The 13,856-nt window shown below is 36.9% G+C and overlaps 1 protein-coding gene across 1 annotated transcript in view; it reads right to left on the reverse strand.

Moving 5' to 3' along the window:
- Positions 1–13,856, reverse strand: part of LOC140154779 (uncharacterized) — an 81,065-nt gene that overhangs the window by 40,257 nt on the left and 26,952 nt on the right. Inside the window, 7 exon segments of the mRNA XM_072177346.1 lie at positions 894–1,172; positions 1,889–2,099; positions 2,475–2,685; positions 4,307–4,415; positions 6,865–6,933; positions 10,333–10,593; positions 13,515–13,640. Coding sequence (XP_072033447.1) covers positions 894–1,172; positions 1,889–2,099; positions 2,475–2,685; positions 4,307–4,415; positions 6,865–6,933; positions 10,333–10,593; positions 13,515–13,640 — 1,266 coding nt within the window.

Raw genomic sequence — 13,856 nt, forward strand, 5'->3', positions numbered from 1 at the left:
CATGATAATGTGATATAATGGTTGGCTATGACATTGGTATAAACTAGTGCCCATGATTGTGTCATGCAAAAAAATAATGACATTGCAGACTGATTTTATTTGATTTGATTTGATCTTATTCGGTACTCAGAAATTACAATGTTTACATATAATAGACAATAACAACAATAAAAGATGTACATATTTTAAAAACAACACATTAAGATGATAAAACATTATAAAAAAAATATAAAACAGCAGAGCACCAAGGATAGCCCAAAAAGCTTTTCAAAAGAAAAGCTTATATCCATTGGGGTCCTTAAACATGTGAGGGAAGAGGGAATGCAAAAAACAATGAAGACAAAAAATATGAAACACCAACACAATGAAGACAAAAAATATGAAACACCAACACAAAATATTGCACACTAAACTCGAGTCTCCAATCGAGTCGAGTGAACCAGTCATGTCATAATAATAAGTATGCGTATAAAGACTTCATGCTATACTGCATTATTACTGCACATTTTTGAAAAGTTAAATAGTTAATAGAGGTTATGCGTGTTCTATAAGTTGCATATCCTATCAGCGACTGCTATACCTTGTTTAGGACTTTCAAAATAAGTACCTGCATGTGCAACCGTCACTGCTTCCAAATAGCCCGCCAAAGACATGCAGGTAGCTCCGAGGTCGTGCATTGAATTGGTTTGAATGAGGAATAATACGGGAATTATTGTTAGAAGTCACGCATGAGTAAAGTGGATAACCTCTATAGGTAGGAAATTTTTATCTGAAACCTTTAATAAGACAAGAGTGTTAATTGTGTGTGATTTTAAACAAGATTTAATACCTAGATATGTCTTTATATAATCAAATAAAGCATGCAAACCAAATATGTGTACATAAACACATACCACTTGAAATGTCCATATTATCTTTTATTCCCCATAGAAGTCCCTTCACATGGTGATCATGATTGACAAAATGTTCAGTCCAGTTAAGCACTACAGGCGTTGGTCCAGGAACAGAAATATCCGTAATCCAAGTGTGGTCGGATTCTGTTGATGCTGAAGTCACCATTAGATGCCCAGATCTTTTAGTTATTTGACTAACACTATCATGAAGCACAAACCTACGGGTCAGCTTCGCATTTTCGGCATAATCATGTGTTGTCAACATAAATGAAAATACGCCTGATAATAAATATAAAAATATAAACATAGTAAAATTTATTTTTGGAAATGAATGAATGAATGAATGAATGAATGAATGAATGAATGAATGAATGAATGAATGAATGAATGAATGAATGAATGAATGAATGAATTAATGAATGAATGAATGAATGAATGAATTAATTAATTAATTAATTAATTAATTAATTAATTAATTAATTAATTAATTAATTAATTAATTAATTAATTAATTAATTAATTAATTAATGAGTGAGTGAATGAATGGATGGATGGACTTCGTGGTCTTACAAGACTTTCTCCTTGCAACATAAACCTTGACATCATTTGCTCTAGCTCCTTAAACTACCCCAACGTTTGCATTTGACTTGACCCCTTTTGGGTCAGTCCAATTTCAATGAAAATAAGTACCTGTAACCCTGGTATGATTCAAAATATGATGAAGGTCTTTTTAAGGTCATCAGAGGTAAGCAAAAGGTCAAAAGAGGTAAAATTCCAACGTTTCTCTAATTTAAATGAGAATTAGTATATATATGTAATGCTAGATCATCAAAGGTCAACTTATTGTATTAAATAGATTGTTATTAAACTATAGTGCCTTATTTATAAAGTGCCTTATATGTTTTTCATTTCAAGGTTGTCAGAGGTCATTTGAAGGTCACAGCTGGACTTTGTGGTCTTACAAGACCCAACATATTATTCATTAATATTCTTACCACACTTAACGTCTTGTGGCAATTCCACTGATATAGGTCGAGCTTCAAGGTTCGCCATATGATACATGTACACTGAAGGAAGAATAACTTCTCCTAACATGTGATTATCTAGGTCTTGACTCAGATGAACTACTCTTAGATCGTACATATCATCAGCAACACATGAAACATCATCTAGCCATCCAGACCAAGTCACGTCAATTGATCCATCCTGAGAGGAAATAGCATTGATAGCATAATGAACACCATGCCCAAAATGAATTGCACATAGAAAATGAAAATTAATGCAATTTGAGATGGTACAACAAAACGATGTCATTGTATCATTTTCAAATCACTATCTCAAAAGATAACTTATGAGTGCAAGAGGACCCGGGTGCAAAGAGTGACTACATTTCAAAATATCACACAACGAAAGTTAAACACAAGCACAGCTTTCTTTTCAATTTTTCTCTTTTTAATTTTCTATTAGTTTGTTTTCGTTATTATAATTCATAAATGAGTATCATTCAATTCATTAATTCATTAATTGATTTAAATTCTGAAGCAATTTATTTGTAATTAGTAAGAATTACAGTATATATACCAGTGTGCTGATATGTGGTACAGATTCTAACATCGTAGTTCTGCAACTATCACCCTGTGTGCAATGGTAAGGTGAATCGAAGTCAAATCTGAAGTACGAGGTTTTCGTTGTAGTTTTTCCAATGTACTGCCTTGTCTCTACTCTTGAACCATAGTCCCTGTTGTATAACTTCATTTCCCCACCATTAGTAGATGACCATCTCACCATCAATCTTAAAATGTATCAGGTTTGACAAATTACTTCAAAACGTGGTTCAATTCTCTTCATAAACTGACAATTTGACTGGCCTTTTATTTAAACGATGAATATAATAATATAAGTTACAGGTATACTGACATAAATTGAATCAATGATTATGTAAAATCATACAAATTCCGATGCCTAAAATTACACGAAAAGAAACATAAACGAGATTTTTCAACAATATATTTTGCGAAAGACTAGATTGTCAACAAAGATGTACGAGAGTGTTCAGAAATACTTTGGTGGGGGGCTGGTAAAAGGGAGGGGGCCAAAAAAGTTTTGGACCTTAAAAGAGGGGGGACCAAAAAGTTTTAGGTGGTAGGAAAGGGGGGGGGGGGGCAAAAAAGTTTTCCGCTTTAAAACCCAAAATTTTCGCGCGGTTCGCGCGCATTGAGACCCTCTATATCGCTTTTAACATGGCCAAGTTTTGCTTTTCAGTGCTTTAAAAAAAATAATTATGGCACTAAGTGTACACATATCTATTAATTAACATAACATTGAAGATGATCAGCAACATGCAACTTCTGGGTTGGTCTGACAAAATACTGGCACTTTTTATCATAGAATTTTATATCTCTTCAAAGTAGGCTACAAACATGATTATGTACCAATCTAATCAAAATACAACTAAATCAAGAAAATATTGCAAATACATTGGATTTCTTTTCACGTAAACTGCACACTTCAGTTTACTATTTCTTATTGCAAAATTATTTTGTACACATAGGCTCATGGGTAGATTTTACCATAGGGCAGAGTGGGCACGCCCAGGTACCACAGTCTTTGGGGGCCAAAACTTATACCCGTGTACATTTGTGTGACCAAATTAATCTCATATTTGACCATTTTAGCTTTTTGCATAAATTAGTTCTAATTTTAAGAATATTTGACCATTAAAGCTTCAATATGGCCAAATGTTTGCATTTGTATTATCATTTAATAGCCACGGATCCAAATTATATGCTGATGTGCATATATGAACCTCAAAATAAATCCTCTATTTCATTAATACCTGTAAAATCAGATAAACACCCTTTTTGGGACAAATCTAAATTAAGTATAAAATGAAAATATCCTTGTGGTTGTATTTCATGCACAATTGCCCCACCGGGAATGTTTCAAACATTTACGTGCCTCAGTGACATGTGACCCAGATACTACACCACTGGAAACAACACTATTAAGTACCGGTATAATGTTTGTTATACGATAATGGGAGGGGGGTCAAAAAAGTTTTGTCTGTCAAAAGAGGGGGGCAAAAAAGTTTAGCGGTCCATCGAGGGGGGGTCAAAAAAGTTTTCGAGCGAAAAATTGGAGGAAGACCAGACCCCCCCCCCCACCAAAGTATTAATGAAAACTCCCTAAGTCGCGGAATGATACTCGGTACATATACTAGTAATGCTTTTTTAATAATTTTAACAGCTATGGAAATAATAACTTTAGTGTAAATGATGGTTTGATATTTGAGTCAGACAGTCTACGTTAATAAACGTACTCTCCATTGTGTGCACAGCACAAAGTATTTCTAAAACAAAATAATGTGGATTATTTGACATAATTTGATTTTGATGTTTAAAGTTTTATCATACCTTGTATTGCTGTTGAATGTAGATGGATTCAATTGAAAGTCACCAAATGTACCATTCCATATTGATTGCTGTATACCTATGTTGAGCGGCTGTGTCAACGTATTTATTGCTAGAAAAAAATAACATTTATTCTGTTACAAAAATCCGAATCAATCAAGCTTTATTATCTCATTACATCATCCATTATATAGCTTTGGCATTAAAGAGTTATGCAAAATTTTGTTTCAAATATTCATTTTTTACAAAATCATTCACCCTTATTTAAAGAGCAAAATGGTTATATGTTTCGACTAAACCCATCAAAAATTAATAACACAATATGAAATATACATGTATACCAAATTAAAGAATATGTTGCTCTGTAGAGCGTAGGCTACAGATTTTAGTGAAGTTATAAATATTCATGATCTATAAAATATTAATGAGACCAGAGGTCACTTCCGGTTTGTATATTAATGAGATGGGCGTGTTACTTTGCATAGGGTCAAAGATTTAAAAAAAAACCATTCCAATGTATTCCCCTAGTACAAGGATTCGGAAAATGTATAGTTTGACCTATCTAGGACGTATTGTTCTTGAGTTATTACCAAAAAGGTCAAAGGTCACGTTTTTGCCTCTATAGGGGTCGAAAACAACAAAGTGCTCCAATTTTGCCAAAAGAGGTGTCAAATTGTTCGTTTTGTTTAAACAAATCAAATAAGGAGAGGATTGTAATATCTTGGATGCTTCGTTACCTAGGTAACACAGCAACATAGGTCAAGTAGGCCCTACCATTGAGGCCTATTGACCTTGACCTATTTTGCTGTGTTACCTAGGTAGCAAAACTTCCAAGATGGTGCAATCCTATCCTTATTTGATTTGTTTCATCAAAACGAACATTTTGAAACCTCTTTTGGCAAAATCGGAGCACGTTGATGCCCCTTAGAGGCAAAAACGTGACCTTTGACTTTTTTGGTTATAACTCAAGAACGGTACGTCCTAGATTCGCATGATAAATGTGGCCGAAAAATGTAGCTGTTTATAACGCCATTGAAAAAGTGCTTTCGTGCAATTTCGCGCTTCTTAATAATAATATTAAGGGAATGTTTCCACCAAAAAAACACTTGCCTTAATTAAACATGCTAGACACTTCATACTTGGTGCAATGGACACTTGGGTTGAATAAAAACGGAAAAATGTTAAAACAAAATTACTTAATTTGCATATTTAATTGGCAGCCATCTTGGATTTTTAGGTGTGGGATTTCAAAAGAGTCCAGGTACACAACGAATCATGCTAGAAACCTAAAGGTAATAGGCAAACGTAAAAAATGTTGGAAATTTTGATATAACCATTTTCTTAGAAAAGGGTAAAATCAAATTATAGAGGGCGCTATTTAGTGCAAAAAATCTTTATTTTCGATTTGTTTTCGATTTGGAATGTTATATAATATCACAAATCTAACTCCAACATTTTTATGTTTGCCTATCATCTTTCATTAAAAAAAAAGAATTAGGTTTTTAGCATGTTTTGTTGTGTACCTGGACTCTTTTGAAATCCGACACCTAAAAATCCAAGATACCCGCCAATTAGCAAATTTGGGTTTTTTGGGTTTTTTTTATTTATTTATTTTATTTTATTTATTTGTTTGTTTTTATTCAACCCAAGTGTTGTTGACACTAAATATGAAGTGTCTAGCATGTATAATTTAAAAAAGATAATTTGGTGGAAACCTTCCCTTAACCATACATGTGATATTCTCAAGCTTAAGATCCACTTGATAGTTTTCTTTTGAGATTTGTGTCAAATATAATAAATACCCAGGCTCAAATAAAGAAAGTCCGTAGTTATGTAACCCGTCCTACACCAAAACCTGATCTTGTTATGACAATTTTATTGATAGGGTCGTGTGCAGAATTTTTTTAGCTCCAATCAAGCTAGTCAAGCTTCCTTGCCTGGACACCTGCCGACTATTCCAAGTGACGGTAAATTGCGCGGTTTATTCAATCTAATTAGAAACGTATGGATGAGAGATGAGAATGAGGCGCAAGTGTGTGGCCGTGGGAAACACCAAACATACAAGATACTGAGTTGAACCATTTTTACAAACAGCTACAAACCAACAGAACTCAAATGACACTTTTGCTTCTCTTTTTTTAAAATCCTTATGAACAGAGTCATTATTATGTTTTTGGAATAGTCGGCACGGGCCCATCGCGGGCAAGCAAGTTTGACAACGCTTAGTAATTTCGACCGCGTGCATCGTTTTGATTTGCGACTTTTGAAAATACACCAAAGTTCATATACTGGTACCAATCTGTGTCAATTTAGAGTGTTTGGTAGCAAATTTGGTATCAAATTGGAGTTAACAAGATTCTGCACACGACCTTATCAAAATTGTCATAATAAGATCAGGTTTTGGTGTAGACGGGTCACATGACTTTCTTTATTTGAGGGGTTTATATGAAGAAAGGGAAACCAGATTCGAACCTGCGACCTCTGGTTTAAGAGGCCATTGCACTACCATCTGATATAATAATAAATATATTTATAACAGAATTTTAATTTAAGTCGCTTACGGTTTCCGGTACCAGTGGTCTGCCCACATGTGCCTCCATATCTAAAATACAAATTGCAGAAAAAGAATAATTATTGCAACTCATAGAGTCTAAAGGGCCGGTATATATAAAGGTAACCAACATTGACAGTATTAAAATGTACAACGCATCTTTTGCACTTTTCTCGAGCCCGTAAGTGGATTATCACCATCAGGGTCTTGTTTGTTTCGATGGACTGGCTTGATAAGTAGAGAGATTGCAAAATTTACGTGAAACGGGATACGGGAACGACAACCGCTTGTTGCACTAGTCAAAAAAGGTTAGTATGCCCTCTGGAGGGTGAATTGGTCAATCGTAGAATTCCCATAAGGCGGTCACGTTGCGGTCGGTAGCAAATAATGACGTTCCAAAATGACAACAAAAAAAACATTACAAAATGCAGAAAAATGTTATGTTTGTCATGTTATGGCTGAAGTGCGCTGAGGCTTGTGGATCAACGTCTAGGCGTTGTGCCTGTGCGTAGCGCACTGTAAATCATAAAGTAGAAACTAACTATAAAATATAAAGTAGAGTCCGATAAGTAATAAAATCCATTTTGGAGGTTACAAGTTGACCTAGTATTGATGAGAAGAAGTGAATAGATTTAGAAATTTTTCGACGCGAATTCGAACGGGGAGATTTCCTATTCATTTGTGTGTGGAGAATGCCGTCCAAAAACATATTGCGGAAAGAAGATTTAGGCAAGATCGTGCCGTCGTTACGACATAGTGCGGTATGCATTTTCTGTTTTGAACAGGCAACAGCAGTTCATGTAACGTCGTTTATCACCACTGCTATTTCATTGCGTTAAACAGCTGCCCGGGTGTTTTTCTTACGGATACTAACCAGCGAACACCAAAGTGTTTTTAAAATATGACAATGCATGTGTTTTGGGTTTTATTTGAAACGTTTTGATAACATATCAATGTCGGTTTATACATGTATAAAACGTTTTTATTTTAAAAAACCTTTTATACCCTTGACCCTCACATACCCTTTAACATTTAACGTTTTCTGCAATATTTATAACATTCGGCCGAAGCCAGGCTAATCCCAATAGTGCTCAGAGGCTACTAAATTTAAGGGACGCCATCCGGATATGACGGGACAGGGATATGGGAAGAGGTCCGATTTTAGATGCAGGAGGAAAACCGGAGCACCCGGAGAAAAACCTGCGAGAAAAACCTGCGAGGACGAGCATGGATCGGCAACCAAACTCACATGTGGCGCCGCGGGGAATTGAACCCGGGCCACAGTGGTGAGAAGCGAGTGAGAAGACCACTACACTAACCCGCCCTCCTATATATATTTGTGTTTGCTGGGTAGTGATCGAACTAGGCATATTAAAGTATTATTTTCATTTTGCTTTAAAAAGTAAACATATGTTTACTATACGATAATGGGGTTTATTTCTTGTTGTTCGAATAATATACACCATGACGACTTCCAAAGCTGTAATGGGCCATCCAACACCAAACTCTGTTTTAGACAAATAGCATACACCTGTGAACAATTGGCCTACTCATTTTCCAATAGCCCGCAAAACTTAAATATCGCTAATCTGGACTGAATGCTTATAGCAATAGATAAAGCTAGTCGTATTTGCATGTCAATATCGAGGAAAGTGTGTAAAATGAGAGAAAATGAGAATCTATATTCTCATCCTCTCTGGTTCGATGCACCCAATGGGTGCCTCCTGTATTTCAGATATATGTGTCTCAGCAATTGCGTATGGATGTAGTCTCGGGCCAGACTGTATGCGTCTATCACGAACATACTAGGAACGGCAAGCGTTAGGACCGACGCAAACTGGCTGTGTAGGAGACTAGTTTGGATGTTAACGGCACTATGACGTTCCACCACACAATGTCGTAATACGTAACCCGTATGGCGTTAGCAGTGAACGCCTCTTCGCAATCTCTCTAGTGTCTAACATCATTACAACAATATAATATGGTAGCAATGTTATCAGGTAGAGTAGAATAAGTGCTTATAGGTTGGGATGCCTCTGAGCCTCTGATGAGCTCGGAGGCATTATTTCGATTTAGATATCTAAAAACTGAACTATTTCACATGGTGAATATTAATATCTAGACATGACTTACATACAAATGTGAAAAAACGGACTTTGCAATAAAACAAAATACAAAAATCAACAACAACAACAAAACAAATATAACACAGCAACAACAACAAACACGAACGAGTACATACGTTTGATGAAATTTGACACAGCCCTTTAATGAGCCATGAGCTAAATGCCTGTTTTGTTTCTACACTCATCTTTAAAATTATGGTTGAAATTGTTATGCGTTTATAAATTTCACGTCATCACTTCGACTGTAGTTGCTGCTTGTTTCATAGTAATGTGATCTTGGATCGGTGATATACTTACTCTGAAATAAAGACAGAGAGAACATTTGGTTATTTAATAAGATCAGGATAAATCACTCAAACACTTGGCCTAAATCAATTTAAATATTGTTTTTGTAAGACCGTTGTCAACAATGGTCAATGACGATTGTCAAAACTTAGCGTCAAATTTACGTCATATACATTGTGTTTTCTTTGAGTTCTTTTGTCAAATTGATACATATTTGGATGTTCGAGAAGCGAGCGTATTTATAATGGTATTTCCAGGTACATGTGGGTGTTACGGTGTATTTTAGGGTTGCGGGCGAGTGTAAATCGTATTCGTTAATATGAAAAAAAAAATCAAAGCCCACAACATTTAGTATAACTTTATAAGATAACATAATTATATCTATCAGAACAGAGGTGGCAAATGCCAAATTTAGATACAGGCAGCCCACACCAAGTGATATTTTTCGTGAAAAATCTGTGACCGGTTGAGAAACAATTTTTGTCTCCTTGTGCCAAAATAATTAAATACATAATACAATTTGCATTATAGAACCTCATAACTTGACAAACAAGTATGCTTCACATTTATTAAGGTTTTCATGCAATACTTGGTTACTGTGGAATGTCAGATACATGTCATTTTAACCCCTGAAATCAGAATATCGGAATTTGCGTGTTCCCTAACCAGTACAGTAGCGAAAGTACAGACTTAATCTCATAAGCTTTCTCACGACTATAAATATAATAATAAACAAATAATATTTTGATTTTCTGATTTATAATAAAAATAAATTATGTTTGGTTACAATGTGGCGTATATATCAACCATAAATTGTAACGTATAACGCCTCTTCTGAATGGCTATGAGCATCTAATACAAAAATCGATAGTCGCTTTAGAGTGGCTTCTTCAGAATAATCGGAAGTGAGCCGATAACGAACCGATAAATAATACGATTTTATATTCTATAGTACGGTGAAAGTCATAAAGGATAGACGGTAATCTTTCTGTGCAACAATGGAATTAATGGATTAACCACTGACGGCGATTATAGCCACTTGAAAAAAACACCATTTCCATACAAACCTTGTACTGTAACTGTCACTGAAACGTGTGTAACTCCGAGTTTGGCAGGGCTTGTTTGGTTGAGATACGCGGGTGGTGGGTCTGGTAATTCACCTGCTTGGTATGATGTTGACAGGCTAACTTCAAAGTCATCGAAGTCTTTTATATTCACATACATAGTCTCACTAACTGGGCTTTTTCCTGCAGGTGGTGGAGATTCTCTTGTTGTTTCGCCTCGAGAAATTTTCGCTTGATATTCCAATATTTCTGGTGACTCATTGACTGAAAGTATATATACGGTATACATATTCAAAACAGTATGTAGTAGTCCCACAAATACTCAGGTAAAAATATGCAATTTTTCTATTGGCTTAGCAATAATTATAAGCCACGTGGGAGGGTAAAATACGGGTGGGGCACCAAGCAATTACGGCTCAAAAAACTCAGGGAAACAGTACAGAAAAGGTAAATGTGAACTGTGCAAAATTGCCTGCTCGTTACGCTTTGCACACTGAGTTTGGAATGTGCGGGGGGGGGCAAACAGACAATCAGACAACAGATATCATGTTGGCAGATCAATAGGGCAGGAAGCAATGTTTGGCAGAACGAAAGAGGGCAAGCAATATTTGACATGCCATTTGAAATTTTACCCTCGGGCTCATCATTATTGCACAGCCTCTTACCAATACCAATTTCTTCAAAGGCTCATAGTAATAGGGGGGTGCACGTGAGCCTGGACACCCGTGATCAAGATGACATAACCGGTTATCGAAAGCTCAGAAAGTGAGTAAAAAACACTGGATTTGCCTATCAAAATATCACCAATCGTATGAAACAAATGAAACTCTTTAATGTTCTTCCAGATAGGTTACAAGCCGTGTTCAAAGGTGCAGTGGGTATACTAGTAGCAGCTCTATAATGCCACTACAGCTATACGGCACACCTAGGGCTCTACCCCGAAGATGTGCATTTTGCCCATTTTGGCTCCAGCCAGAGGTCAAAAGTAAAGGGCACATGGGCCCAAATGTAATTAGGAGAATACTGTTTCTCAGCCTATAAAATAGCATTATATATTCAATACATACATGTAGGTCACCTAGTATGGGTCCAGGGTTTCAATAAGAGGCATTACGTTGACAAGGTTAGCTCTAATCTCTGGATTTGTACATTTAGAGGCTTTACCCCATAGATGTGACTTTTGTTTTTACAATTTGAGTCCTGTGCCCAGGGCCCCAAATGCTAAAACAAAATAATTTAAAGCTAATTTAGCAGCTACATGATTCTGTTCAACCATAACACTTGAGCAACATACCTTTACATGGGTATGTTAGCCTTATATGGCAAATATTGTGGGCCACAGGACCCTTATTAGGCTTATAGTTGACTTCCCCTATAGGTGCCAACACCTAGGTCGGTCGGTCGGTCGATTTATGTTGGGTTTTTTTGTTGTTGTTTTTTAATTTCTGCAAAATATGGCATGATTCATGCTGCAACTTCTGCACAGGACGTTGTGTTCCTTTGCCCCCTGCCGAGTAAGCCTCCTCAGTTCAGTTCTGTCTGTTACCTGTGTCTTTGCTTCATGTGGAGTCATTTCCAGGTCCCTCTGAATTTGGTCCTTCCATCTGGTTGGTATTGCTGAAGTCATCAATGTAGGCTTGGTGGGGAAGCCGATGTTGAGGCATCCTGAAGATATGCCCAGCCCATTTCAAACGTCTCCTGCAGATAACATCGTTGATGGAGCTAGTGATGTTGAGACTCTGTCTGAAGGAATTGTTGCGGATTTTGTCAAGCAGGGAAACTCCAAGCATTGCCCTAAGGCATCGCATTTCAAAAACATCCAGTCTGTGTCGATCGGATTTACGTAACGCTCAGGATTATGACCCATAGGTGGCAATAGGGAGGATGAACGACTGGTAGATCCTTACTTTCATTGTGAAGTCATGGTTAGACCAGATGGTATTTTTCAATCTACCAAATGCCCAGGCTGCCAACTTTGTGCAACGTTTAATATCCTCTTCTACTGAGGGCACACTACTACCCAGAAAGATGAAGTTATTTACTTTGTCAATGGGCATTTGATTCAGCATGATATCTCTTGGATCGTCAGACATGATCTTGCATTTTGTTGGGTTAATTTTCATTCCCCAGCTAATGCGTGCTTTTTCCAATTCATTAGTTGAGATTTGCAGGTTCTCAGCGTCCATATCCATGAGTGTGGTGTCATCATTGTTAATGCACATGTCACCCATCTGCACACCTGAGCCTAGATTTTGGATAGGATATCCTTCATGACAAACTCCAGATATAGATTGAAGAGGCATGGTGAGAGAAGACATCCCTGTCTAACACCAACTAGGACTTCAAACCAATCGGTGATCTTTCCATTTACCACGACTGAACATTTGCTTTGCTCATACATTTTTGCAACAGGATTCACCAGTTTTGTGTCTACTCCTACAGATCGCAGACATTCCCAAAGGGCGCCTTTTCAACGATTTGGCGTACTGTAAATACCGCATCTGAAGTGCCTCTGGAACTCCTAAACCCACGCTGTTCCTCTCTCAGATGGTTACTTCAAGTATCTACAGTCTGTTGTATTCGGTAAGAACCATCCTACAGAATACTTTTCCCGGCATTGACAGGAGGGTAATAATAGCTCTGTTGTTGGCTGGGTCGAGTTTATCGTCCTTTTTGTACACAGGTGTTATTTGGCCTTTACTCCAGTCTTCGGGGCGGTGTTCATGATCTTCAACAACATTTGTTTCAACATGGGTCCTCCTGCTTTCAACACTTCTGCTGAGATCTTATCCATCCAAACCACACGCTTTGTTGTTTTACGCTTCTTGATGGCCTCTTCAACTTCATCTATGGAAAAGGTCAAACTTTGATGGATGCCATCTTTCCTACATGCTAGAAGGATGCTGTATTCATCTTTGTTGATGAGTATCTCGGTTTCTGTCAGGTGTGTTTCGCATAGGCCAAGGATGGCAAGACCAAATCTTGTAACCTCATCAAGGAGGATTTCCCAATGACCCTTTCAGCAAAATGCAAAATAGCCCGGGCCCAATAAAAAGGCCTTCAATTCAGTGACGTGCCTGTACCTTTTTTTTTGGGGGGGGTAACATGCACAGTGAGCATTAGTTCAGCCCAATTTTATATGGTAGTATAAGTTTGCTTGCAAGAACAATTTTCTATTTACGTACTGGTCATGCAGTCGGAGGCAGAAACGTATGTTTCACATTGGCAGGTATACGTAGTGTCATCTGGATTACCGATCGTGCAAGTTCCCGGGTAACAGGCATTACTGTCGGATCTCCACGAACATTGTTCTGAAATGAAAATAAAAAGACATTAATATTGTGACATTGATACACTGTGTTATTTAGGGTGGCCTCGATTTCAATATAAAATAGTAGAAGTCGATACAAAGAAAGATGTTTTAGTTGGAAAAAGGGGGTGCACTCACGGAAATTAACTAAATCCGACATCTGTGGATGAGAATGCGATAGCTGTGAATGCGAATGCATTTCTGTTGGCTTTATTTA

The sequence above is a fragment of the Amphiura filiformis genome, chromosome 6 (genome assembly GCF_039555335.1).
Source record: "Amphiura filiformis chromosome 6, Afil_fr2py, whole genome shotgun sequence".
NCBI classification, from domain to species: domain Eukaryota; kingdom Metazoa; phylum Echinodermata; class Ophiuroidea; order Amphilepidida; family Amphiuridae; genus Amphiura; species Amphiura filiformis.